We start from the raw sequence: 26,671 nt of genomic DNA on the forward strand, positions 1-26,671 counted from the left end.
TGATTCCATTGGTACAGAGAGAGCTTATTTATGATGCTACTTGTTTGGAGTTTATTTTTTTCTTCTAGAGTTTCTATTACAATATTGTTGATTTATAACACATGTTAAAAAGTTCAACATATAACATCTTACATTTATGGTATCTCTAATTTTGTATTCTATATCCAGAGGCAATCCTTTATCTACGATCTTCAAATCTTTTCTGTTTTTCTGCTTTAAACCATCCCCCAAATCAGTACCAAACAACTTTAATAAGTCGGGCAATTTCATCTTTTTTTAATAACATTATATGTACTTGTGATCTAAATAAACAAATATTAGCCAAATAAGAAAGGAAACAAACATAACTAAAGCAAATACTTACAAAAGTTTTTGAACATCTGATTCCACTGTAGCTGTTCCAGTAATTAAAAGATCGTGTACATCAGCCTTATATTGGTTCCATAACGGTAATACATCCACATCATTGATAATATATTCAGTATTATATCTAGTATCAATTGTGTAACTTGCTGTCAGTATCATTTCTATGAACAAAGAAATAGAAACTAAATACAGAGATGATCCAATGGGAATACAATATGATAGACCCTCCAAATATAGAATGCGCAAGCGAACCTTTAAAGCGTCGATCCCAACTCAAACCCCAAGCCAAAAGAAGTTTAGATTATTCTGCATCTCAAGACAAAGAAATTATGATCAAGCCTTTTGAAATAGAATATATAAATATACACAAAGAATACATTTTAATAAAGGACATATTTCTTTCTTCTAAAAAGGATCCTAATATTTCAGATCTATTTTGGGGTTACCAATTTTATAAGAAGACTTACACAGCGGAAAAGGTGTCATTATTTGAAGAGTTTATTCCAACTTAAATTTGTTATACAATTGAAAAGGAATTAATGGCTATTTACAAAATAGTGTATTCATTCATACCTTCATTAACTTCATCCACTTTTCGTTTTTTCTATAATAAGCATATAAATATGAGTGCACGGATATAATTATAAACTTTTAAGATAGGTACATTGACAACATTATTAACTATAACTTTCGTGCTATCGTTCGCACTAATTATTATAGGCGTTTGAAATTTGGTAGTAATATTATTTTCTGAAACACCTTTGCTTTGTGGCAACAAACTTTGCAGTTCCTCGTCTGTGAACTAAAATAAGCGTGTATGTTTTTTAAACGAAAGAAATCTATTGTTTAATATTTTATTATACTTCCTGATTCTTAAGGGATCCAATATAACTTTTCAAATCTCTGTGTAAAGTCTCCATTTTGCTCAAAGAGTTCAAATTATTTCTGTATTCTCTAAGATGTGACTGAATATGGCATGAATCTTGATTTAACCAAGTTAAAAAGCGTTGAAACGTCCATTCATTAACAGATTTGCAAGTAAAAAATCATAATTTTGAGCTGAACTACCAGTGGTTACTCTTGTACCAATGAATTGTTTCGGACAAACCATTTCTTCAATGGAATCCTAACAAGAAAAGAAAAAAAAATGTTGAGCTTTTTTTTTGTAAGAGGGTTTTATTCAGGTGTCGCAAGGCGTACACCATTGTTAGTGATAAATAAGTTATAATCAAGTTTTTTTTGTTTTCGTTTTTTGTTATTTTTGTTTTGTAATCCGTGCAAAGTTTGATAATGACAACAAAGCCTGAAGTAGGGAACTGAGCAGAAACGTACGGATTAGCTGTTTAGTGACTGACTACTGTCTTCTTTGTGAATTTGGAGGATTTGCCTAGGTTGATTAACTGGGATCATTTGTTAGTGCTTTGTGCGACCAAGATGTACACTATTTTCAGGAATGGATGTCGCATCTTACAAGTCTTACAGCAAGCGATGGCCGATTATCTGTTCCATACTGCATGAATTAGATCAGCTACACCATGACAAACTGATCCCTGCCAGATGCCCCCACGGTCAAAAGCTTCTTATATGGTTAAGCCAATTTCTTTAGCATTTCTTTGATAACTCCACTCATTCCTTCCCTTTCACATTTTTTACTCTTGCTCCCAAAAGAGTTTTTTTTTTTTTCTAAGCATGAACATCCTAAAGGATTGATCTGGTCCGGGCGGACGTTTATTATAATATTTTTGCGCTCAATTGGATCTTAAATAAAAGATTATATTTAAAGAAATCTTACAGCAATTAATGCGACATTTATTCCTGAAAATAGTGCAAAAGGAGGTCAACGCGTAAAAATTATTGAATATATATGATTGGCGCTGCTTATGATGTCACGAAATGATTTGTAATCTTCCTTTTTTTTTCTTGCTATTCAATCATCTGACAGGTGTCTGAGTTTGATACATAATGCTCTGAAATGCGATTTTTGCTTCCTGTTTGAATTAACTTATTAGAAATGCCAAACATCTTGATTGGAGCAACTGGTAGCATTGCTACTGTTAAAATACCTTTGATAGTTAATATTTTAAAACAGGTAATTTTTCTTGGGTTTGACAATAAAAAATAACGTTTAAACTGAAACAAACCACAATTTAAAGTATCCAAATATCAATGTCAAAGTTGTGTTAACTGATGCTGCGCATTTCTTTATAAAAGACGAAATAATTGATTGTGAGATATATAGAGATAATGATGAATGGAGTGTAAATATTATGAAATTTCTTTTTACATAATAATAATAAGATGACAACAGAGCTGGGAGAAGATATCAGATCCTATATTACACATAGAAGTAAGGATGACATCAATAAAGGGCCGCTTTTTTTAATGTTATTTAACTGTTTAGTTAAGAAACTGGGCTGATATCATGGTTATTGCTCCATTGGATGCAAATACATTAGGAAAGATTGCAAATGGCTTATGCGATAATTTATTGGTAAAGAAAAGAGACGCTGAAATATTTATACTGAACAAAAATGATGTAGACTTGTGTACTTCGAGCTTGGAATGTAACAAAGCCAGTAGTTGCTTGCCCTGCAATGAACACCAGTATGTGGACACATCCTTTTACTATAAGGCATTTGGATGTGCTAACAACCATACTAAAATTTCAAATCATACAACCTATAAGTAAAAAATTAGCATGCGGTGATATTGGTATGGGTGCAATGGCAGAACCACAATTCATTGTTGATTATACTTTAAATATTATCAATAAACAAAGCGGTTAATTCTCATTATAATATCTACACTTTATAATATTTTTAAGTAAAGTAGACGGCATAAAAAGCCTGGAATTAATTAAGGGCTAAAAACAATGGGTGGGAGGGTCAAAGTTCCCATTATGATCTTGGTGTAAGCTAGATGTTACAAGGGAGCTGAATGGCTTCGTTCCCGTAACCAGTTTATGGAAACTGCCATTGTCCATACTACAGATCTTCAGTAGTTCATGTACATCATTTCCTGTTGGCTGGCTAGGTTATTCTGAGAAGGGAATAGTACTCATTGTGTATGTCCAAATTCCTATCGCGGGCCATATAATTCAATGCAATTATCAAGCAGAACTTTGTTTTTGCCTAGTAAACATATAGGCGCAGGCTGGACGAACATAATAACCTTAAGCCCAGTCTTCATTTAATGGGTCTGCTGGCTTTTATTGACTTCTTCAAAGATATCATAAGTAGAGAAACAATATTTATCATGCTTACATATACAAGAGAATTTGAGATACTCGTTGCTTGTTTCTATAGTAACAGAAGTGGTGGTAATATAAATGTTATTGCTTTTGCCTTTTTTTTTATCAGTGCTGCAAGCAGAAATATCATTGTTTTTGGTCCTATGTTATCCCACCTGATGAAATGGCCCAATATTAATGAATGCCAGGCTAAAACTGGATTTTTTTTGTGTAGCTATTAAGAGCTGCAGTAATGGTCTATGGTAGTAAAAGAAATACGTTTTATTGAAATGACAAACATTATCATGATCAAAGTGTGTGTGTGTGTGTGTGTGTTTTTTTTTTTTTTTTTTTTTTTTTTTTTTTTTTTTTTTTTTTTTTTTTTTTTTTCAACAATTAAAATACAAAGCAGCTAAAAAGAAATATCTATCATACTACTTGTATTATTCTTCTCTCTGTCATTCATTTGATACTACCGCTGCCAATAAAGCTAAATACTGTGCTACTGGAATTGGTCAAAGAAAGCAAGCAGCCTTGGAAAATGGCGGCAATGTTTGGGATATTATTATTACTATGATTGAAACAAATATAATGAAAACCAATTATACCTACAGCAATGATAAATCAAGTGATATCACCAACTTTGTTATATTTAAGCAAAAATAGCTTACTCTTTGTACTTCTACCTTCCAATTCAAGGAAGGTCATACTTTGAATTCCAATATCAATCCTGTTCTTAACTACTATCTCAAGACAGACATCAAGACAAGACCCGATTCTCAGTAATTTTACAGCGTTTATGAGTAACTTAGTGGTCATATAAATAGTTAATTTAGTTTAAATAGCTATCTAACAAATGATATCAGAAACTATATAAATGATACCATTTGAATTCATAATTAACTCTTCAGAAACAAAAAGTACATTCAAATATCCACCGTTAATGTTGTCACTGTCATGATATTAGTTTTAATGAAACCGCTACGGATGCTCTTCATACCTTGACTTTCAGTAGGCGATAGCGTATGACCTAACATTTTAATATTAGTAACTGATCTAAATGAACTAAACTTAAAAGCAAACGAAATAGATTTGAGGTGTGCAAGTGCACGAAAAAGGAGTAAAGCTCAAGTTGAACAATTTGGAGCTCAGGGACCTTACCATCGGCTGTTTAATGACCCCCAACTTCAGACATGAAACCGGATATTAAGAAGAGCTACGAGATACTACGCCAGTGAAGTGTTTTAAGTATTTAAAATAGGACAAAGAAGAATTAACGAGACCGAACAATAGTTCTAAAGTCGAATACTTTTATTAAAGAAAGATTTCACTTAGAATGATAAAACTGGATCTTATTGACAAGTCAAAACATGATAGTCAGAGCTCGCAAGGCAGTCATGGATGTTCCCTACTCCCCATATGGCTTAAAGATTGCTATGCAGCAGTTTCCTAACGTACTTGCTTGGCAAAATGCTGTAATTAGCTCCGTTCAAGAAAAAGTACCTTCTAACAATGCTATTCTCGAAACTATACCAGTTCCTGAAACGGCTTAAAGTCATTCACTTGATTTTTCAATGGTACAAAGTAAAACAGAGTACATATTAGCATATCATATATTATCTTAATCATTTCAATGACCAGAGTAACATGTTATCACTAGCTATATACATAATAAAGATATTCTCTATCCCCAATCCTCTCCTTTCTATACCTGTGTATATATACCCATATGAATATCCAAACTAGAAATACCTTAGAGTATTTGATAAGTTTAGTACAAAAAATTGAGGCTTAATGAGCAGCAGCAAGCTAACCTTGGAGATTATATCTACTGGTTATTCTTTTGTCAGTCAACATTAAACCACTCCCTGAAGTGTACTCTTGAGAATGATTAATACTCTGATTCTACACTAAATGTGTGTATATTTAAAAGTCAGAGTGATAGATTCGGCTATGATCAAGTTGAAAAAAAAAAGGCATCGTATCTCCACTATTTGTTGAAGGCATTGCTCGTGCTCAAGGGTGAAGGAGCTGGGTCTACCAGGGTTTCTTTGTGACTTTCTGTAGGCTACCTTCCTGTTCCTTGGTAGTGATTCTACCAACGCATAGTACTATGAGGATTTATTCCAAAATCCTTTGCATGCAAAGTCACTTTTTCTCTTTCCAGAGGACCCTCAATCATTCGATGGATAAACATCTATCTGGTTTGGTCATTGTAGTCTTTGTAGATACTGCTGTCTGTAGGTTTACCTACTCCTACAGTCTATTTTGGTGTATCTTTTGGTGTAGTTTCTTTCTCTGCTGTTTTGAGACTCAAGTAGGATTTTTGGCTCGTTGTAGACGCACTAGAGATCTTACATATGCATTTGTCTTGTGCCTCTTCTAAAGCTTTCAGCTGAGCATGATTGAAGCAGTTGATAGCTATGTCATATTCCATTTGTGGCCGAGTTATTTGAGCATAAAATCGAGAGCATACGAGCTTGGAGAATCCAGATGGATTTACCTCCAATAGAAGATAGGACATTCATCGTAAACATTGCTTTGAACAAGCTTATTCGGATCAAGGTGACCGCCTGGTTTGAAAGGTATTCCTAGGTAAGTAGAAGTTGGTCATAGATCGTATATTCTATTGTTTGTGGCTGGTTATCCAAGATGACGCATTTTGAAGGATTCCATTGGTATCCCATCTGTATACTGTGTTCTTTGCATTTTCGTAGTAGGTCAACTATTGTTGATCTGTTGGCTATTAGAGCCACATCACCCGCGTAAATTAAGCAATTCAAGAGTGGTGCTAGATATAATGGGGGGGTGTATCATCCTCTATAGCTTGATGGCGTAGGTATACCGGAAGTTGATTTATATATACCGAGTAAAGGTAGGGTGAGAGGATGGATCCTTGGAGTACTCCAGTCTTTGGATGGAAACGCCTAGAAGTTGCATTTGAGAGAAGTACTTCTATCTGGACTTCATCAAACAAGTTGCGTAGAGGACCTAGGAATGGAGATGATATACAAAGCTGAATGGCCTCCCATATATAGTTCCTGTCGACAATATCATAGGCGGATTTTATATTCAGAAAGGCTAGAACGGGCTTGCTATGATAATGTGAACGCAGATATGGCAAATTTCTGCAAGGCAAAGAGCTTGGTCCATCGCACCACAGGGTTCTCTAAAGCCGCCTTGTGCAATGTCAAGTGGAGATCCGTTAGTTTGCAAGCTATATTGTATGTAACGTTCTAAAATTTTTCTAAAGATAGAAGTTAGACTGATAGATCGGTAATTACTCAATTCGTCAGTGGAGCCTTTTTTATATATCGGGACAACTTGAGCAACACGCCAAGATTGTGGAGTGTAAGACCACATCCAGTACAAACGGAAGAGTGAAAGAAGGAGCGGTGTCAGTAGACGTTGTATAGATCGTAGCATTTCATTCCGGAGGTGATCTATGCCTGGTGCTTTCTTTGTTGGTAAGTTTCTAATGGTTTCTTGGATATCCTCTGCAGTGATTGGGCACTATCTCAAAGAGTAGAATTGGATTATAAATGTTGTTTCTTTGTACATCCCTTAATAGTTGCCCCGAAAAGATATTTTCTAGATGTGAAACCATTATGTCTGTAGCATGCTGGGAACCTTGAGGTGTAGAAAACGTTGGTCGTAGGGTGCGATGTTTGCGGATACGACTGAGTTTAGAAATAGCTTTTGTGTACTCCCCAATTGCCATCTGATGACAGAACCTATGCCAGTTTTCTCGACGACGTTGGTGGATAAGACGCGTCAGCATTGCATGTGCTTGTTGATGCTGTCACCAGAAATGGAGTTTATTCAGACCGTATGCTTTACACCATTTCCTATAGTAGTATTCTTTAGTCTCGTATGCTTGTCTCATTTCTGCTGTTCAAAAGTTCTCTAATGGGTCAGTTTGTTGGCATATGCATCTACAGATGTTATCCAGTAAGATATACAGTCACTCCAAATACATCATGGTACAAAGAAATTTATTAAGGAGAATTTTATGCACATAACAAAATAAAGTTGTCTTTTTCTCATCCATGTTGAAATACATGTCTGTTCAAATCTCCAAAGATTGCACCCGACCTTTAGTTATCTCTAAAGATGAAGTAAAAGAAAGTAAAGCATGGGAGGGAGGAGGATTTATCTTCTTAGAACACATCACACGATTAGAGAGATTGCAGAACTGGTTGGCTTGAACAAGACCACTGTACAAAATATAAAAGCCAAGATTGATGACTATGGCAGTCCTTTACCTCACAAGCAAATTGGGCAACCATTAAAAATAAATGAAAGAACTGAAAGACACTTGAAGAGGATAATTAGAGAGGATCCTTTTGCCTCATTTAAAGAAATAAATGTGGAATTAACAAAGCTGGATGTTTTTGTTAGCATAGAAACCCTTCGATCGTATGTGGATCGACTTGACTTCAAATCGTACAGAGCAGCTCACAAGCCTAGATTGACTGCAAGACACCGCAAAAGTAGGCTTCGCTGAGCGCAGGGGCACATCTATTGAACTGAAGATCAACGGAGAAATGTTGTTCAGTCTGACGAATCGCGCTTTTATGTAGAAGGCAGCAAACGCGGAAAAAGAGTGCTCAGGAAGGAAGGAGAGCGTTATGACGAAAGAAATATAATATCCACAGTCAAATGGGGTGGCGGTGGTGCTATGATTTGGGGATGTTTTTGGGGAGAAGATTTGGGTCGTTTAGAAATTACTGATACCAGTTCCGTAGATCAAGAAACATACATCAGTATTTTGGCCAATAAAAACACTTCACACCAAAAATATGGAGATTATGTCTTGCTCAGCTTTGAATTTGTACAAGAAGCGCTAAACACTGCTGACAGAGAAACGAGTATTACAGTGCTAATTCGGCATTACTCTAGCACCACATGTCTTTGATTTCCAGGAGTTATTTCATTTGGCAAACAAAAGGGGTAAAAAAAAAAGGAGAGGGAGAGCAAAAGAGAAAAAGAAAAGCGAGGTAATCATTCCTTTTTTCTTCTACATAACTACTATGACTCAAGATTCAGCATCTAAAGAAAAGAAAAGACAACCTCCTAGCGAAGTTAGATGGGTATTAGAAAACATGGCTCGTTTTGATCACAAAACATTTTTCAATGAACATCTATACTATACCCGACTACAAGTACAGCGACGTTTTAGTATCATCGTGGAAGATTGGATCATGGACAAAGAAAAGAAGAAACAGATTAAAGATGATTACGATGAATGGTTAAAGAATGAAAAACTCGTCGATGAATTTTGGGAACAATGGCATGTACAAAAAGCCGCACAGAATAAAGTTGATTTGGGTAACACTGAACTATTATTTGAAACGGGAACAAGTGTTTCTACGTCGTCTGCTTTGACCATTAGTATGATCGACGATTATCTTTCAAGAAACATCACTCCTCCAATCTGTGAGCCATACCTTGTTGATGGCTTCAATGTTAGCCTAGGATTCTACAACTACCAGATGCATGTGAAGGAGCTCATTCTTAACAGAAATCTTCTGACCTTTGAAAGTCATCCGGCACATATACTGTCAATGTCATCAATTCTCCTATTGTGCCAAAGGTCAAATGATTCCATTTTACATGGTTTTTTGAATAGTTCATCGGGTGCAATCCTCGAGGATCGTCTATCCCATCTAAACTGGGGAGTATCTGAGTTTCCCTCCGCGTTGTTGGACGTCTTGAAAAAAAACTACCGTGGACTAACTAGAAAGCAGATTGATGTTGATACCGCCATACATAATATTGTTGGTGAGTCCCTCAACCAATCAACTGCCATAAAGCAGTCTGTCGGGGTTTTCACCCGTTTGCTTCGGTCGTTGCCCTGGCACACAGACAAACAGGAAGAACACCGACTTTGTTCACGCTATCTCCATGGTATTCTTCAAGGACTATTCGATGAAAGAAGGACTGACGGCGAGATCATGTTTGATTTCACCGATGAACAAACTGCTGAGGCAGTAAACTCTGGCGCCGACCTCGCCAAATGTCGTCCAGACGGGTCCGTTGTTTTTTCTGCTGGTAACTTCAGCAAAACTTTAGCCTTCGTCGAAGTCAAACCATTCACGGACGCTAATGATAACTATAAGCTGAACGCCGACCTTGTGAGACTGGGGATTTTTGCCAAAAACACCATCGACGCGAGTCACAGCAAGAATGTCATGATCGATCAAGCAGTGGGAATGAACTTAACTTTCTACATGGTGCAAAAAACAACGGCCGAGCTTTACACCATGTTCGAGCTCGACTGCCTCCGCTTTCCGTCATCAATCCATGACATGACGATGATCTTTGGTTTGATGGATAAACTAATGGACATTGTCCAGGTTTTTAGAACGTTCTTGTAATGAGTCGTTTTGCTAAGCCAGAGAGGAGGAAGAGAGAGAGAATCGGACAGGAACTAAGAGGCTTGTATAGACAACTAAAAGAGGACAAGAGAGGGGGACGTTAAGGGCTTGAAGGTGTGAACTGCAAATAGGACTTACAATAGTTGATATGCATTTTTTGCTTGCTCTTAACTTTTTTATTAAAAAAATAATTTATAGACGAATTTCAAAGATAAATATACCTGTGTATGCTGTAGTGTATACGAGAATAGTCTTAATACGTTAGGAGAACACATTGTTAATAAGCACAGTATGTATCCATGATATAACTATTTATATGTTTTTTAACATACTTTTTTTTAGTGCTTCGTCTTCACCCAGCTCTGGAAGCAAGTTTTAATAGACTTGAAGAAAAAAATAAATGGCTATTATCTACAGGGAAAGTGGTAGAAAACATGATGTACAAATTTAGCAAGTCTTGTTTAGTAGATCACCCTTCTTGTTCTATGATTTTAGATTTAGATGACAAGACCTATTTAAAAGAAAAACCTTCTACACAAGAAGAAATCACTGAAATGAAGCAAAAAAAAAAAAAATCCTATTGAACCCATAACTACTTTACCTACAGGCCAGGCAAACTACATAAATGGCTTTAATTGTGATAGCACCAAAGATCTTCGAATGCCGCTTCTCAAGGTACAGGATTGGGAACATGATTACGATCCAAAAAAATATCATGACTTTGATTGGGTCAAGCATACAATATTTTCATTTGTGAGACTTTATGAGTCAGGAAACTTAAAAAAGATCCAAAAAGAAGCCTGGTACAATAGTCATGTCTGGTCGATTATTGATACCATATTCGATGATATAAAAACGCTACAGGTTATTCGGTAAAATAAAACAAAAAGATCTGTATAAACAGCTGTATATTAATTTTATTATTTCGTAGTGGCGAAGTAGCAACTACTGCAAGTACTAGAAGAAAAAATATTGATAGAGTAATTGGATCTAAAGATGTTATCACAAGAGCTTTTACTGGTTATAAGTGGATCTAATTGTAAGAGAAGAAAAAGCCGAACATGAATATGCAGATGAATATGGAGTTGGTGAAACTGCTGTACATAACCTAAACACTAAGACAATCGAAGAAAAGGGGATAAAATTGCCAAAGGTGATGAAAGATATGTTAGATGAATTGGTTACAAGTAATCAAAACGAGTCCAAAAACCTCTCAGTATTTGTAATCCAAACTGCAGCTCTATCTATAACACTATTAGCTGCTGACAAACCAACTCCTTACATTACAAGAATAACAAAAATCAAAGACCTGTCTATATCAAGTGACGTATCCCACTTTACTACAAGCATTTTACCGTTGATATTTTTAATATGGCAATTTAAACAGCAAATATTAAAAGTGAAAAACCGAGTATTTTCCAATTAGAAACGTAATTACCCAAAGGATACCAGCGAATGGTTAAACGTCTGTTTAAATCATGAAAATGTAGTCGCTATGCCTGTCATCTCGACTTCAACTGAATATGTGAATAAAAGAAGAAAGGTTGACTCTTGGATCAACTGCTTATCTTGAATAATTTGTGAGAATACATGTTATATCTCACTGTCTAAGTCAACTTGTGCACTAAAATAGAATCTTTTTATCGCAATTCTCAAATATCTGATTATGAACTTATATTTCAAGTAAATCAGTTTTGACAGACTAATGTAAGTAGCCTTGAAATCTTTTTTTAATAAAAGTATTTGAATTTAGAACTATTGTTTGGTTTCGTTAATTTTTCTTTGTCTTATTTTTATACTTAAAACACTTAAGGATCTTTTTGCATTCAAGTTGTACGAACTATTTGTGATGTAAATAATATATTTTAACCTTGTTCCCTTTCTTTTTCATTGTTTTTATATGGAGTGTAAGCAATTGATGATTCTTTAATATGTGATTTCACTTTAGTACTTGATGTACTTTATTTTTTAAGCTCGTATAATATATAATCTACTTGGTTGTCTGATTTTTAGTAGAATTATGTTGGGAGCAGTTTTTTAATGTGACAATGATAAAACAACTCTTGGAAAAGAGAAAATTGCAAGACAAGAGAATTAAATATGCATTGAAAGAGTTTAAATGACGATTGATTATTAAGACACTATATATCAAGAAAGGGAATTAATCTATTGTACTGTTTGTAAAGTACACAAACAAGTATGCGTTTAAACAGAAAAATAAAACGACCCAAGTTATCTTTTGTTTTCAATGTATGCGATAACAATATTACAGTAAGTAAAAAAAAAAAAAAACTCTACAGCTCTTCAAAGCAAAAGTTTTGTCTGATCCATCCTAAGTAATCCTTAGTATTGAGCATTTGACAAGTAATGCCGATTCTTGAGGTCAATGTATCATTATCATTTAAAGTATCTCTTTTGATATACTTCTTGATCTTTGACTAAGTTTCTTCAATAGTACTCATGGAAAACGAATATGAAGATACAAACAATGGACTATACCTATGCTTATGAACAGCATCAAGAACGAGCATAGAAAGGTGAATTCTGCAATTATTCATGTGATGTAGTAGTTTCTTATCATGTCTTCAGAAGTCCATGGTGTTATTAATAATTCTCATCAGATGGTAAACAGCTATGTCCTTCACTTTTATCTTGGCCTTCTCTTCACCTATTCTTAGCCTTACTCTTTCTGGTAGTAGGGCTGAAGAGATTCTTTGGATAATTAATCTACACCACTTTACTTCAAAGACTATGTTACTTTTAATGATTCTTTTCTGTGTGTTTATTTGAGCATTGGTTTTTATCTCAATAACCAAGTACAATGCCTAATTATGAAATCTACAATAATTGACAAGGCTCATATGCACAAAGCATATAGCAATAGGCATTGGGTTATAAAAGGATATCCTAGCTATATGCATATATTTCATTAAACAAAGACAGGTAGCAAAGATGGAATATTTTTTTTATAACAAACAAAATTTGAATTTTGCTTTTTATTTATTTCATGTGTTACTTGAGGCTGTCTAAATAGTTTAATTTTCTTCTATATGCCTCCCATTCTCTGTCTAACTCCACAGCTCTTTGCTTTAATCTCTCCTCCTTTAACCGTTTGAACGCGCGGGAGCCGGTACAACAACTTCTACAAGAAGGATCATACTTGTAGAAGGACATGTACGACTCCAATGTGGGTGAGTCCACGCGGCCGATAGGTCTAATAGGAGGAGAGACCAAAGGAACAAGAGGGGAAGGTGGGCGAGCAAGGGGAGAGGGTGAATGAGCCACCGCAGCCTCTTCTTCCTCCTCTTCAACAACAACAATAGCAACAACATCTTCTTCTTCTTCTATCACTACTAACGCCTCCCCACCTCCCACCTCCACAACATCATCTTCGACAAAGATCCTTCTTCTTTTCATAGGGTGCTATGATAAAATGTGATTTTAAAAAGAAAAATAAAGAAAAGCATACTATGTATTTTACCTCTCCCTGATCAACTGCTTTTCTTTTTAAACTATAGTAAAAGTAAAAAGAAAAAAAAAGAATGAGAATGTGTTTAAATTAAAACGTAAATTCACCTTTGTGGATTTTCGATAATGTAAGACATTTTAGGATAACAATAAACAATAAGAAAAAGAAAAAAAGAAAGAAAAAAAAAAAAGAAAGAAAAAAAAAAAAAGAGGGGAAATCCCTTTTATACATTCTGACAAGGACCCTTGACACCCTACATTTTAAGCTCAGTTACTCTGTAAAAACAGGGTCCTGCAACGTCATATTTACTGGGAAAATCCAACGAGATAAGTTTTGATTAGTGTTATAAAGCGCTCTTCACATAAACTTACAGTATAGTGTATATTGTAATGAGTATATTTAACTGAAGTTAACGTATTAGTTTTACTTTATACTTTTTCTTGGTCATTTTCAATAACTAATCCAGCTCAAAAAGGGATTTTGGGTGATGAAAACAAGAAGAATAATAATAATAAAATAAAAGAATATATTTTTGATAATCCTTCTATTTTTTAAAACACAACAAACCAAAAGTACTGTTAGGACCACAAAGCAAACAAGTGTCTGCTATATTTATATAGCTTGAGATTTTTTATTTGTAACTCAATTGCTTACATAATCTTCCTTTCCGTTAATCCATTTTTCTGCTTCTATAGTGCTTATTCTGTAAACAATTACTTATCACTTCTTTTTGATTACTAGACCGTGCCTTACTGAAGTGTAGTCAAATGATCTTGATGGATGAAGCAATAACTAGTACTGATTTTGAAATGGATAAGGCGATTCAAAAGTCAATTTCAACTAAACTTTTGGGTTCTACTATTCTTCGTATTGCTCCTCATTTGCAGATCGTGATTGAATATGATCGTATTTTGGCATTTTGTAAAGGATCCATTGTTGAATTTGATAGGTAAGAGTTTATAAATAAGGTACTGTGATGATATTGATCTCTTTCTTTCTTTACTCCAGTCCCCTTGACATTGATCAAAACCAGTGACTCTGTATTCTATAATATATGCCATAACTCTGGTGAATTCGAGCGTTTGATTTCATTAATATAGTCGAAGCATTAATTGATTAGTGTGTAATTGTTTATGTTAAATCCTCTATTCTTTATATATCATATTTATGATCTTTATAGAAATAATTGGTTTCTCATAAAAATGCATCTATCTATTTAAAGATATATACTGATTCAATGACTGTGGTCCACCTTTACGACTTTTTTTTTTTTTTTTTTTTTTCATTTGCATAAATGGTAAAAAAAGTCCTTCCCCACTGTGCAATGGGAAAGGACTGCGAAAAAACCCTCCATCGTCCCGCCCTCCAGCCGAAACCTTTGGCCAGTTAGGTAGTTTTTATTAAAGAAAACCCTTCCGAAGTCAGGCAAAGAAATGCCTATCATCGCACCTTTCAACTTGCGCCTACGAGTGTTCAGATAGTTCTTTGAATGAAGAAAAAAAAAATTTTTTTTTAGGGCAAATTTTATTAAAAGTATGAAAATAAAACGCTATATTTATAGTCAAAAAGATGTCTAGGTGACAGTCGCCATCTGAGGGATCTTTCGACTTTTACAAATTAATAATACTCTACGGTATTGAGTGAGGTGACATGTTTCTTAAACAACTTAATAACATCAGGAAGGGCAAAGCGGGAATCAGAGAAAGTCATAGACCAGTGAGAAGACCAGATGGCGAGAAGAGTACAAGCAAGGTATTGGAAGGAGGAGGTATGTTTATACATAAATTTAGTTTTTGGGAGCTGAAGAGAGAAGAGAGCACGGTGGAGAGCAGGTTGGCTGAAAGGAGTATCAAAGTACATGTCCCATATGTATTCCCAAACAGGGTGTTTGTGTTGGCAAGAGTAGACAAAATGGGTGCAACTTTCAGGAGCTGAAGAGCATAATAAGCAAGCTGGATCAACAAAAATAGTAGGAAGTGTACGACGTAAGGTCAGTCGACAAGGGAGCTTATTATGTAATAAGCGATACCATACATCGCGAGCTTTGAAAGGAATATCTTCATTCCAAAACACTTTCCATTGCCGTGGGGCTATTTGAGGGTCGAAGAAGGGTAGCTTATAATGCGGTGAAAGTTCCTGTCGTAGGCGAGCAGTGGTCATTTTTACAGAGAACAGATCCGAGGGTAATAGGCCATCAACAAAAGGAGTAAAATCAATATGACCTACCGGGATTTGCGATGCCTGGTCTGGAGGAATTAAGAAATTGCGTAAAAAGAAAGGTTCTAACCAGATATCATGGTTGTCGATTGCTCTGAAAAAGCGTCCAATCAGGACTGGGAATGCTTCAAGGTCTGTTCGACATTTTCAGCGTAGACAACCTTGATGGGAATCGTAGTAAAAGGCATCATACACTTGTACCTTACTCTAATTACGATGACTAAGACGAACAACCGGAGAGGAGGGATCGGAAGGCACGCTTTGACCAGTGTCGTGGGTTCTTGTAAAGGATTTGTAGAACGATGAATACTAGAAAGAGGTAGTTGAAGACAGGTGGCGTGAGATATATGTGTAGTTTGATAACATTTAGCGAGAGCATCTGTTGTGCGGAAAATGTTAGTAAATATATTCAAAGCATTGGGTTTGCCTAGAGGCCCTTTTCGCATTGCTGGAAAGAGTAATGGAAGTGGATGGTCAACTGTATTAAAATGGTGCTGTATGGAATAAATCAAATATAGAAGGATTTTGGGTGACGTTTGACTACTGGAAGGTGATAGTAAGGGTCTAACCCATTTCCACTGTAAAACCAACTGTTGCTTTGAAGGATCAAGAAGTTTAAGGCCTCCTTTTTGTCGATCTGCGAATAAGAGCTCGTGTTTAAGTTTTGGAAATGCTTTCCGCGTAACAAATTTATAACCCATGGAGGCAAATTTCTGCAAGGTAGCTTGAGGAATACTGAGCAGTCGAAGGACGTACCATAGCTTGGAGTATATCAGTGTGTTCATTACCGTAATGCGACCTCGAAATGACAGCTGCCGCAGACTGTGGAGGAAGCATGCATTCTGCAATTTAAGAAGCATGTCATTGACAAAAGCATTCCGTTGTGCGATTGAGGAACATATAGCAAAGCCGAGATATCGAATTGCTGAGGGAGAGGCATGGTCATGCCATGTAGATATCCCATGGGAGTTCAAGAAGGATTGCCACTGTGGATGATGATGTCCCGAAAGAGAGAATGCTTCTGTCTTGCCGAGGTTCAATTTTGCATTGGAAGCTTGTGCATAAACGTTATATAGTGTACATAGATGGTGAAAGTCTTCTGGGTTGCGAAGGAAGACAGCAACATCATCGGCGTAAGCTAAAACTTTCACTGGGGGAGGAGGGACCAAGTGAAGTTCTGAGGAGTTAGCTGACTGTCGAAATCGAAAAACTTGAAATAGCGGAGCATGTTCAATCGATCGTAAGAATGGGTCAAAAGCTATGTTAAATAACAGTGGTGACAGAGGATCGCCTTGGCGAAGGCCACGTTCCTGCGTGAGTGGTGAAGTGATGAATCCGTTGAGGTTGATGTGGATTTTGATTTCAAAGAAGAGTTTACAGAGAGTGGAAACAAGAGAAGATGGGAAGCCAAACTTGAGCATGACTTTCTTAAGGTAATCGGGGTGCACTCTGTCATATGCTTTTTCCTGATCAAGCAGAAGACCAATCTCAGGAGATTGTCGTTGTTCGGCTTCGATTTTCACCAATTGCATCATAAGGCCATTGTCCCCAATGAATCTCTGTGGCATAAAGCCTTTTTGCACTTCATGGATCAGGTGTGAGCAACGGCTGATAATTCGGCCGGTGAGTAGTCGTGTAAATACTTTGGCATCAGTGTTAATGAGTGAGATTGGACGCCAATTTTGAAGGAGGTTTAGGTCTCCTTTCTTTGGAAGAAGTACAGTACAGGTAGATGTCCAGCTAGGAGGGAAAATGCCAGAGGAAAGAGTTTGGTTGTAAACACGGAGAACAAGATGTTGTAGAGACTCATTGCGAAATACAAACGAGAGAGCTTCATATGGGAGACCATCGTTGCCTGGACTACTAGCTGTAGGACAACGTGCAGATGCCTGAAGAAGATCATCGTATCTAAAAGGTACCATAAGGGTGGCTGCTTCCTCTGTGGTCAACCTATCCTGTTCCAAAATGTGAGCTAAGATAGTCTCTGTGTGATAAGGCGATACCGGTTCACATGAGTAAAGGTTTTTATAAAAGCGTTTTGCGATGTCCTGCATTTCATTCGCGTCAGTGACAACTACAGAATCTGGTGATTCTTTGAGACTTGATATATGCCGAGACGCAGCACGGGAATCGATCGTACGTTTGAGGTAACCGGCTGAACGTTCGCCATGTTCGCGCCAGTTGTTGTAGAACAGAGTCTGATCATAACGGATATTGAATAATCACAACTAAAAGAAGTATATTAAAATTGATAAAAGATAATAATTTAAATCTTTATTAAATAAAATATATTCTTTTTATATAAAACTATCACTATTAGATTCATTCTATAAAGTAAACATGAACACTAAATAAGTCATGATCTTTACTATTCATCATTTCTGTAAATGAATAATAATGGATCAGGTACCTAGTCAACTTTGATCTGACTGGAGGTATTTCATATAAATATATCTTTCCTCTCAATGAAGACGGGACAACTCCCCCAGATCAGTTAAAGAACAATAAGATCTATAAAAACAACGAATTAAAAATTTTCATAATCGATTCAGTGATCACTATTCAATCAAACGTGTCAATGATTGGATCTACGCTCATAACTACTCATTTACCCGCCAACTGATAGAAGAATATAAATAGTAGACTTTGTAATGTTTTCTTTTTAACAAAGAAGATTGTCTTAAATAAAGTTCAGTCTCAAAAAGTATTCTTTTGGTTTATCTTTGTTATTTCTTTTACTTTACCAGAACATAACACCAGTATCGACCAGCACGAAGAATGTTGTTCGCGGTGATCTCACTTTGTAGGAATCCAATCTGATGTTCCACTACAGGTAGTAAATGATTCAAGTGACCACCAGTCTTATATTGTCGTAGAATTCGGTTGCGTTTGCTTTGAAGTCGTCGAAGTTGTTGATATCTCCAGGAATCCTGACGACGGCCGAATGATCGGGCAACGCGTTGGATTTCTTCCTTCAGCTTTTCCCAGTGCAAGTGGGGATCGGTTAACTCAGAGGGAAGGGAGGTTGCAAAGGTATCTATGGCCTCAGAGAGACGGCTGACAAATTTGTCATTCTTCATTAGGTTAGGATTCATACGCCATAGTCCAGGACCATGGGAGCCACTACGGAATTGGAAGGAGGCTGATAGTAAAGCATGATCGGTCCATGAACTATTGATAAAGTCTATTGAAATGGAACATAAAAGTGAATGTAGAAAAGGGGAAGCATAAATATAGTCAATGGTACTTAATGATGTCCCGCGACGGAATGTCGGATGCATATCCAAAGGAGATGCCATACAGTCCAGCAGGTTCTGATTCACCAAAGTTCTCCATGATGGAGGAGTACCCGATGCGTTCACTGGGGAGTAGTTAAAGTCACCGGTTATGATTAATTTGTTGTGTGATTGAATGAGTGTTACTAATGGAGCAAAGTTAAGAAGGGATAGGTAGAATTTTCTGCGCTTAATAGGATCTGCATATGTATAAATTGTCAAGACATAGAAAGGAGGAAAGTGAAAATTGTTGTGTTCGACTGAGACAAGCAAAAATCGATGGTCAAGAGAGGATAGGATTGGATTGATGGTAACGTGGCGGTTAAGTGAAACAATACCACAAAAATTGGACCAACAGGCGGATTTTGTTTGTAATAGCATATTCAAGGACTGTTGTATTTCTATAGTAGCAGCGTGAGTTTCTTGCATGGTTAGTATATCTAAAGATTGGTGGCGTAGAAAGTTAGTAAATGCCTGTCTTTTGGTTAAATCATGAGGTGTGGATAAGCTCTGACAGTTAATAGAGCCTATTCTGACCGTTGTTGATCGACGTGACTCACTCATTGGGATGAGTGGTTAGGCGTCGTTACGTGATCTGGATTGCCGTTGTCCGTGGGGTCATTCTCGTTTTCAGAGTCTGAATCAAAGGCCCCAGGCGCAAATTCTTCGCCAATTTCCAATTCCATATCGTCAGAATCATTGTTAGTAGACGATGGACGGAATCTGCTAAAGACATCAGTAATGGTGGAGGGATCCTCGGTTTTGCGTTTTTTCAATGGTTGTGGTACACGATCTTTAATGATGTCATTAGCCAAGGTCTCATTAATCCATTGTTGAGCAGTAAAATAGCGTGCCACGCTAGAAACTAAATGGGGACGGATGAACCTCAAAGTGCGAATACATCGATCTTGATGGAGGGCGTGTCCTAATCTGGTACGGTCTTCAATAGAGCATGTGTTATATTTAGGATCAGCAATATTCTCAGGTGATGATGGAGAGAAAACGGAAATGATCTCTATGTTACATTCAGTTAAAGTTGCAACAAGTTCTGATTTGAAGGCCTGATGTATCAAGAGCCCAATGACAGAACTGTGTTATCTCGTAAGAATAAAAAAGACTATAAAATTCAACGAGACTGAAAAAAGTTATATCTTTATTTAATATTATAATGTCTGGTATTTATACTATTTTCATGGAGGTTTAATTAAATCCTTTTCAAGATACTTTAATTAATTATAACTGTAGATCTAGTGTCAATAAGTTTTAATGTGAGGATCTGTTCCTGGTTATGCAAGTGGACTGTTTTATAATTATTTCTTAAGTAGATCTGATCTTTCATTTATGTTGCATTGCATCAGGAGTTATATTAAAAGCTTGCATTGAGTTAAAGGAGTGGAATTAGTTATGACCGAACAATAGAGAAAAGACTGTAATAAATCTTTGTAAAGCATTCATTACTCTGATTTCTTATAAATTGAATATGAATCATGTTTAAAGTATGTTGGGATACGACAAGAACGTGCAGGGAGACTTATGTCAATGATACGATTGGTATCGATGCCCAGGCGATGAAATCGTCTTCGTATTTCAACGCGACTCAAACGACGTGACCGAGGGATATAGACAGTATCATATCCAGCAAGCTCGGTGGAAGGAGTGGAGAATGCACGTGCGGTAGCGATTCGCTTGTGAGTAGAGGTAACCACACGATATTTGGGAGCTTTCTTAACAATTGTGGTCCATTTCTCAGTCGTCGTGACATTGTTATTATGCTGATGAGCATATTGGCTTGCCTCAGTGCCGCGAGTTTCAGAGGCTAGTGGGTCAGTAGTATTACTGTTGACAGTGGGGGATGTGTTTCTGACGTTTTTAGACTCTGCAGCAGTATTGGAGGCGGTCAATTGGTTGACAACTGCAGTCATTCGGTCAAGTTCCTTGTTTAGGTGATGGTTAGCAGACTCTAATGAGTCAAAACGGATGACTAATTCGGCTATCTGGTCAGTGAGGAGGTGGACCATGTTATAAAGATTAGCCAACGTGGTGGCTAAATCTGACTGATTTGCGTTTTCCATGGTAAGGAAAGAACGAATTTATAAAGATATATAAGCTGGTGTTGGAGGATAGTTGTTAGCAGTTGGATGTTTACAAAAACGAATAAATTTTAGGTTGGGTTTCAAAGTTATCGTAAAATTTGAAACACGAAAGAAGTGAATGATGATCTTGGAAGAAAAAAAAATGGAAACAGTGAATAAGACCTTTTTTTATACTTTTTTTTTTTTTTTTTCAGGAGAATTTCTGACTGCTTCTTTTCAAATCATATTTTATTGGTCAATCATTATTACAATATGGACTTGTGATCATTCCTAACAACTACAGGCTATCCTCTTATACATAAACAAAAGGGACTGCCTATTAAAAAAAATTATTGACAATGCCATAATTGGTATAGATTATAGTAAAGCAAAAATTTAAAACAATACAAGAATGCAGTACATGACTTGCAGCCATACCAAATAAATATTGGGACAAAATATTGAAACAGTATTTTGAAAAAATATGGCATGTAAGTTCAAAACTAATTAATACATGTATATTTAAGCTTGGGACTTCAAGTTTTGAGAAAAGAAAGGCTCAGATGTTTATTTTAAGGATATATGTATCAAATCATTTTCAGTATTCTGTTATGCCGCCTTTAGCTTTGATAACTGCTTCACATCGTCTCTTCATGCTTCGAACTAATTGGTCGGCAAACTCATCATCCATTCTTTCTGACTCTTCTTGTACAACCACCTTCAATTGCTCCAAGTTTTTGACCAACGATCTTTTTCTCTCAATCTGCCTTTTAAGAGCATTCCGTATATGCTCAATGGGGTTCAAATCATGCTTTGAGCAGGCCAGTACTCAAAACTCCTAATTTGGTGGGGTTCCTTCCACCATCGAGCATAACCATCTATATGGAAGGAAGCTCCATCCTCTTGGAAGATGAAATCCCTCTCCTGATGCAACGTGGCATTTGTAAACCAAGGATGGAACCTATTGGTCAAAATACTGATGTATGTTTCTTGGTCTACGGAACTGGTATCAATAATTTCTAAAGGTCCGAAACCTCCTCCCCAAAAACATCCCCAAACCATAGCACCACCTCCACCCCACTTGACTGTGGGTATTATATTTCTTTCATCATAACGCTCTCCTTCCTTCCTGAGCGCTCTTTTTCCGCGTTTGCTGCTTTTATTAAGAAATATTTTAAAAATGTGTTTTTATTATTTTACAGGGAGTGGTTTTATGTGTTTGTATAATATATACTCTATATTGATTTACTATTGTACAAATATATTTCTGAAATCCAATAATACAAGGTGACTTGACGTGAACCATTCTTATTTGTTATTTTCTTCCAACACGTTTAATAATTCACGTTTTGCCATACCATTGAAATCAACCTGCTCAAGCTCTGCTGAGGAAGCAATTATTTCCTTCACTCGATCGCTATATTCTACAGCATCTTCATCTTCCTTGGGTGATTGCGGTTCACAATAAATCACGTCAACAGGAGTTATCCATCTTGTCATTCTATAATAAGCGTAATGCATAAATCCTTTACGCGTATCCCAGTAGGGGTCTCCAAAAGTATTGTAGTATCTATGTTCACATTGATTAATGTTACTGATTGAGAGATCGACAGTAGCTTACTTGATCCCAACAGGACACACTTTGACTCCTAACTCAAAGGCACCCTTTTGAAAGCGAATGACATATCTATTGTTGACACAGGTACCTTCTGGGAATATAATCATTGGGTTGCCTCGGTTCTCTGGTGCCTTGACATGTTTCCTTAAACTCTCAGATAAATCTTTGCGTTCAGTCACGTTTGATCGATCAAATGTCAAAGAATGCAAATAATTTAACCCGTTGTTTTGCAAAAAACCTAAACACTTGTTTAATCGTATTGTTTTTCCTTTGTTGAACCGCCTTGTTACCTAAAGCCCCTCCATGTCTTGCCATTACAACTGCATGGGGAAATTGGTGAGCACTGAGAAGGATATAATCTAAATAAGAGGTATGATTGGCCTATAAAGAAAGTCAATAAGATAAATATTTGTCTCTCTTTAAGAAACTTACGACAAAAACATGGGGTGAATCCAATGTAGGCTTATTTCCTATGTAATTCACTTTTACGCCGAGAGAAAGCAATATGGCTTTACAATAGTATTTTACAGAAAGAGACTGTACAACAAAAATTAGTTTTGGATCGTTTTCATTTCTTTTTTGCCGAAAGAAGTTACTTACAACAAGCTTATCACTTTTGAATGTCACAGCAACAGGTAGCGCAGTAAAGAATGCCACAGTCGAGGTACTTAAACTCAAGCATCGAAGTGGAAAAAGGATGCCGTATCTAATAAATGCACTGGGTATTGACGAAATGATGTCCATTGTTTTTGTCAATGTTGAAGGACTTGTAGTAATATCGGTTGTGAAACATTTCGCATAGGAAAGCTTTTTTTATAAACTGTTAGTTGAGCAAATATATATATATATATATATATATAGTTGCTTTACCAGTTGTTCCCGAGTATACTCAGTATTCCGTGATCTGTTTCAATGATAAGTATTTCAACTGTGTTTTTAAATAGGGCATACCTTACTTTCTGTTAGTGCCTTGTACATAGTCATTTCTCATCATATCTAGAGATTCGCTAGAACTTTCTCTTTCTATCAAGCTTGTGGATGAATATATTGGCTCTTGGGGTGGCATATTGTTTTTTGGTCAAGTAAAAAAAAAAAAAAAAAAAAAAAAAACAAATGGCTTATATAAATGTGGGGAAATTAAATTTTTTTTAAGGAAATTGAAACATTTTACAGTGTATCAAAACCTTTTGGCGGTTTTTAACTTCTAAATTACGGAAATATTTTTTCCATATTGCGAATTATCAGTTCTCAAATTGCGGTTTAGTATTTTATAATCCGCAAATTTTTACTAAATTTGGAAACAAATTCAACGCTCGTCTTAAATTTTTTATGCTACAAAACAACAGCTACAACTCAATTTCGATATTTATTAGCATCATCCAATGCCTATAGACTGCAATAGTCTTCAGAGGTCAATAAACCATCATTCTCCCTCAGAGAAAGTTGATTCTCTCCTCTCAACATCTAGTAAAGGGCGTAAACGTGTAATATGCCCAAACTGTAATCAACAAGGTCACTTCCGACGTCATGATTCTACCAAATCAGATCCACCATAACTCTTGTTCCGTTACGTTAGCTGTGGCAAATGATTTCAAGCAACATCAATGAAGCATATTGTTCAAGATTCAAGAACGACCACAAATGCAGGTATCGACAGGCATGAAACAAACTAGATCTTTCCAAGAAACTAACAATACGCACACACCAACAATCAACTATAGCCAAGACGACTTGCAAACTCTCCCTGATACAATCCAACGCTTGACACAAGAGCTCCAACAAGCAAGAGCAGAAATTATTCGCCTTCACTCTCAAACTGATAAATTCCAGCAACAACTTTTACAACAAATTCAAGCTACGGTCCCCTTTCCTAGTTTAAATCAACATCTCTCTTGCCGAAATCTCGAATAATAACCGAACCCTTGACATACATTATCCTGATAGAAATATCCTGGTTTTATTGATTCACAATGACTACGCTGCTGAACTGCGACAGCAAATTTGATGATTCAAAACTACGATCAAAGATGACTTTGATCCTTGTAGCTCCCAAAATCTTACGGACTCTAAATACGCTAATTTACCCATTAGAAGAACATACAAGCCGCTCTTTTATGCATCGTAGTGATTGTATGGAACTCGAGTTACAATTCATAAGAATACCCATCAAGTTTTCTGTTGCCCGCCATTTCTCCTCTAAAGGATAGACATCATTCCAACGCGACGCCCAAGACACCAAAAATGGTAAATAATCTATTCTACTCAGAGGACGATAAAATGAGCACATCTAATGAGCACAAGAATAACCACAGTTCCTCGAACAATGTCAACAACTCCCAACATAGCATTGATTTTTATATCTAATAAACCAACTAAATATCATGCTCTTCAACACCATTGGGTTACCCAAGCAAGCTTTAACACCTATTCTATCTCTAGCAAAACACTCATCTGTCCTATTAATCATAGAAACTTGGTTATTACCACCAAATAGAATGCCTCACCCATTGGAAACAATACCATAGAATATGGATTAGCAATCAGTTGGTTTATTGCTTCCCAAATAAAAGCAATTGAAGATTCTCAGAATGAATATTTACGACGAATATATAGTGCATATAAAATAGCTTTAACCAAAGTTGTACGTCACTTATCGCGCTCGCCAACAATGAAAGAATGAATAAGCATACCCCAAACTCAAGTTCTCTTTCGATCTTTTACGCTACCTGAAGACGCTCTCCTGACAAAGCGTATGTCGCACATAAAACATGACAGACACCAGCAATGGTAAAAACTGTCCAAGTTCTCGCTTTGGAAAAGCATACCTCCTCCAGTGGAAGAACTCAGTATCAAGACTATCAAGGCTATCAAGAAAAAACTTTTATAACAAGTTTTGAATTATCAAGAAAAAAAAAACATGAAGATTCAAAACTGCTATATTGCCGTCGACTAACAATCTCACTTGATCCAATCCTTTGATTGCCAGTGTTTCGAAAAGAACGTAGCTGATGCATAAGATGGCGCCTTGGATGGCTGTCTGGCAGCAAGCCCAGGTCCTGTCCTCTCCATCCGAATCAAATGCTGACAAAAGCGCATGCAATTCAATGTCTCAACATACAAATACCTAGTACTATTGAAAATTCTTTGTCGTTTCTTTTGAATCTTTCACCAACAAAAATTCCTCGTTCAAGTCGTGCAATTATCCCTTGGATATTTCGTCGGCCAACCATATGTTCAATTCTATTTGAACTAGATAATCTTTACCACCAAATAGACATTTGTACAAGACCTCGACATGGTCAGCTCCTTCTAAATTGGTTCTTAAAGCATTAAGAGTGTTACTATGTTCCAAATGTTATTCCATTGACCTTTTTTTTTTTTTTACCTTTGATTTCGAAGGGTTTTTTAGCCTCACTTTCCTTTACTTTATTGAACTAGTCCGGGCGAACAAATGCGATAGACAACCTGCGCTAAAATGGACTTTGTAAACAAATAATATTTAAAATTTTAAAAAAAAAAAATGTATTTGTGCAATTTATTTCCGGAAATGGTGTACCTTTTATGATAAAAGAACAAGTTCTAGATGCCACGTACAATTCCTTTTTGGGAGTTTTTTTTTTTTTTTTTTAAAAAAAAAAACTGAAAACAATACAGAATAACATAAATACAAGTGTTTCCCTTTGTTCTCTTGTTTTTTCCTCATATTAGTGCTTATAAGTGATTGTACAAGTTTAAGTTTTTTTGGTTTTGCTACAATCCCCCATCTTTTTTAGACACAGCCCCAGTGTATACAAAATGTGCGAAATCAAGTGTTTTAATAATATAAAGACAAGATATAAAGTAATGACGTTACATGATAGATGATGTGCTATATACTATGCAGATAAATGTAATATTTTAAAAAACAGAGGGCCTTTGAATAATAAAATGACTTTTATTTTAAAAAAAAAATAGCTTTCTTATCTGGGATTGTAAAGGTCAAGGAGTGTGAGGGAGGCGTCACAAAACAAAAAAATTCAGTTTTACAAAAGATCCGGTTGTTTAT

At 36.2% G+C, this 26,671-nt stretch overlaps 16 protein-coding genes across 16 annotated transcripts; 8 read left to right on the plus strand and 8 right to left on the minus strand.

Moving 5' to 3' along the window:
• Nucleotides 1–64: 64 nt before the first annotated feature.
• Nucleotides 65–525, minus strand: RO3G_01631 (uncharacterized protein; the record flags this gene model as incomplete). The annotated part of the gene is made up of 4 exons (XM_067656222.1): nucleotides 65–73; nucleotides 133–246; nucleotides 296–302; nucleotides 365–525. The coding sequence occupies 4 exons, from the start codon at nucleotides 523–525 to the stop codon at nucleotides 65–67; spliced, it is 291 nt and encodes a 96-aa protein (XP_067512323.1).
• Nucleotides 526–913: 388 nt separating this feature from the next.
• On the minus strand, nucleotides 914–1,286 carry RO3G_01632 (uncharacterized protein; the record flags this gene model as incomplete). The annotated part of the gene is made up of 3 exons (XM_067656223.1): nucleotides 914–970; nucleotides 1,055–1,168; nucleotides 1,230–1,286. The coding sequence occupies 3 exons, from the start codon at nucleotides 1,284–1,286 to the stop codon at nucleotides 914–916; spliced, it is 228 nt and encodes a 75-aa protein (XP_067512324.1).
• A 1,091-nt stretch (nucleotides 1,287–2,377) lies between these two features.
• Nucleotides 2,378–3,152, plus strand: RO3G_01633 (uncharacterized protein; the record flags this gene model as incomplete). The annotated part of the gene is made up of 5 exons (XM_067656224.1): nucleotides 2,378–2,455; nucleotides 2,675–2,713; nucleotides 2,768–2,857; nucleotides 2,907–2,970; nucleotides 3,064–3,152. 5 exons carry the CDS (start codon nucleotides 2,378–2,380, stop codon nucleotides 3,150–3,152), a joined length of 360 nt encoding a protein of 119 aa, XP_067512325.1.
• Nucleotides 3,153–4,965: 1,813 nt separating this feature from the next.
• RO3G_01634 (uncharacterized protein) lies at nucleotides 4,966–5,148 on the plus strand (the record flags this gene model as incomplete). The annotated part of the gene is made up of 1 exon (XM_067656225.1): nucleotides 4,966–5,148. The coding sequence occupies one exon, from the start codon at nucleotides 4,966–4,968 to the stop codon at nucleotides 5,146–5,148; it is 183 nt and encodes a 60-aa protein (XP_067512326.1).
• Nucleotides 5,149–5,858: 710 nt separating this feature from the next.
• On the minus strand, nucleotides 5,859–6,132 carry RO3G_01635 (uncharacterized protein; the record flags this gene model as incomplete). Its single annotated transcript, XM_067656226.1, has 2 exons — nucleotides 5,859–6,016; nucleotides 6,099–6,132. The coding sequence occupies 2 exons, from the start codon at nucleotides 6,130–6,132 to the stop codon at nucleotides 5,859–5,861; spliced, it is 192 nt and encodes a 63-aa protein (XP_067512327.1).
• A 1,524-nt stretch (nucleotides 6,133–7,656) lies between these two features.
• Nucleotides 7,657–9,200, plus strand: RO3G_01636 (uncharacterized protein; the record flags this gene model as incomplete). Its single annotated transcript, XM_067656227.1, has 6 exons — nucleotides 7,657–7,723; nucleotides 7,780–8,088; nucleotides 8,254–8,466; nucleotides 8,498–8,548; nucleotides 8,639–9,096; nucleotides 9,141–9,200. The coding sequence occupies 6 exons, from the start codon at nucleotides 7,657–7,659 to the stop codon at nucleotides 9,198–9,200; spliced, it is 1,158 nt and encodes a 385-aa protein (XP_067512328.1).
• A 352-nt stretch (nucleotides 9,201–9,552) lies between these two features.
• On the plus strand, nucleotides 9,553–9,975 carry RO3G_01637 (uncharacterized protein; the record flags this gene model as incomplete). Its single annotated transcript, XM_067656228.1, has 1 exon — nucleotides 9,553–9,975. The coding sequence occupies one exon, from the start codon at nucleotides 9,553–9,555 to the stop codon at nucleotides 9,973–9,975; it is 423 nt and encodes a 140-aa protein (XP_067512329.1).
• Nucleotides 9,976–10,375: 400 nt separating this feature from the next.
• RO3G_01638 (uncharacterized protein) lies at nucleotides 10,376–11,012 on the plus strand (the record flags this gene model as incomplete). The annotated part of the gene is made up of 3 exons (XM_067656229.1): nucleotides 10,376–10,400; nucleotides 10,583–10,847; nucleotides 10,907–11,012. 3 exons carry the CDS (start codon nucleotides 10,376–10,378, stop codon nucleotides 11,010–11,012), a joined length of 396 nt encoding a protein of 131 aa, XP_067512330.1.
• Nucleotides 11,013–12,174: 1,162 nt separating this feature from the next.
• Nucleotides 12,175–12,508, plus strand: RO3G_01639 (uncharacterized protein; the record flags this gene model as incomplete). The annotated part of the gene is made up of 2 exons (XM_067656230.1): nucleotides 12,175–12,246; nucleotides 12,431–12,508. The coding sequence occupies 2 exons, from the start codon at nucleotides 12,175–12,177 to the stop codon at nucleotides 12,506–12,508; spliced, it is 150 nt and encodes a 49-aa protein (XP_067512331.1).
• A 479-nt stretch (nucleotides 12,509–12,987) lies between these two features.
• On the minus strand, nucleotides 12,988–13,580 carry RO3G_01640 (uncharacterized protein; the record flags this gene model as incomplete). The annotated part of the gene is made up of 4 exons (XM_067656231.1): nucleotides 12,988–12,997; nucleotides 13,136–13,398; nucleotides 13,457–13,487; nucleotides 13,552–13,580. The coding sequence occupies 4 exons, from the start codon at nucleotides 13,578–13,580 to the stop codon at nucleotides 12,988–12,990; spliced, it is 333 nt and encodes a 110-aa protein (XP_067512332.1).
• Nucleotides 13,581–14,253: 673 nt separating this feature from the next.
• On the plus strand, nucleotides 14,254–14,560 carry RO3G_01641 (uncharacterized protein; the record flags this gene model as incomplete). Its single annotated transcript, XM_067656232.1, has 2 exons — nucleotides 14,254–14,393; nucleotides 14,545–14,560. 2 exons carry the CDS (start codon nucleotides 14,254–14,256, stop codon nucleotides 14,558–14,560), a joined length of 156 nt encoding a protein of 51 aa, XP_067512333.1.
• Nucleotides 14,561–15,771: 1,211 nt separating this feature from the next.
• Nucleotides 15,772–17,583, minus strand: RO3G_01642 (uncharacterized protein; the record flags this gene model as incomplete). Its single annotated transcript, XM_067656233.1, has 1 exon — nucleotides 15,772–17,583. One exon carries the CDS (start codon nucleotides 17,581–17,583, stop codon nucleotides 15,772–15,774), a length of 1,812 nt encoding a protein of 603 aa, XP_067512334.1.
• Nucleotides 17,584–18,265: 682 nt separating this feature from the next.
• RO3G_01643 (uncharacterized protein) lies at nucleotides 18,266–19,365 on the minus strand (the record flags this gene model as incomplete). Its single annotated transcript, XM_067656234.1, has 2 exons — nucleotides 18,266–18,280; nucleotides 18,406–19,365. The coding sequence occupies 2 exons, from the start codon at nucleotides 19,363–19,365 to the stop codon at nucleotides 18,266–18,268; spliced, it is 975 nt and encodes a 324-aa protein (XP_067512335.1).
• Nucleotides 19,366–20,390: 1,025 nt separating this feature from the next.
• Nucleotides 20,391–20,954, minus strand: RO3G_01644 (uncharacterized protein; the record flags this gene model as incomplete). Its single annotated transcript, XM_067656235.1, has 1 exon — nucleotides 20,391–20,954. One exon carries the CDS (start codon nucleotides 20,952–20,954, stop codon nucleotides 20,391–20,393), a length of 564 nt encoding a protein of 187 aa, XP_067512336.1.
• Nucleotides 20,955–22,316: 1,362 nt separating this feature from the next.
• Nucleotides 22,317–23,370, minus strand: RO3G_01645 (uncharacterized protein; the record flags this gene model as incomplete). The annotated part of the gene is made up of 5 exons (XM_067656236.1): nucleotides 22,317–22,509; nucleotides 22,630–22,864; nucleotides 22,917–23,007; nucleotides 23,059–23,163; nucleotides 23,227–23,370. The coding sequence occupies 5 exons, from the start codon at nucleotides 23,368–23,370 to the stop codon at nucleotides 22,317–22,319; spliced, it is 768 nt and encodes a 255-aa protein (XP_067512337.1).
• An 897-nt stretch (nucleotides 23,371–24,267) lies between these two features.
• RO3G_01646 (uncharacterized protein) lies at nucleotides 24,268–24,537 on the plus strand (the record flags this gene model as incomplete). Its single annotated transcript, XM_067656237.1, has 1 exon — nucleotides 24,268–24,537. The coding sequence occupies one exon, from the start codon at nucleotides 24,268–24,270 to the stop codon at nucleotides 24,535–24,537; it is 270 nt and encodes an 89-aa protein (XP_067512338.1).
• Between the last annotated feature and the right edge of the window lie 2,134 nt (nucleotides 24,538–26,671).

The sequence above is a fragment of the Rhizopus delemar genome, genomic scaffold (genome assembly GCF_000149305.1).
Source record: "Rhizopus delemar RA 99-880 supercont3.1 genomic scaffold, whole genome shotgun sequence".
Classification (NCBI taxonomy): domain Eukaryota; kingdom Fungi; phylum Mucoromycota; class Mucoromycetes; order Mucorales; family Rhizopodaceae; genus Rhizopus; species Rhizopus delemar.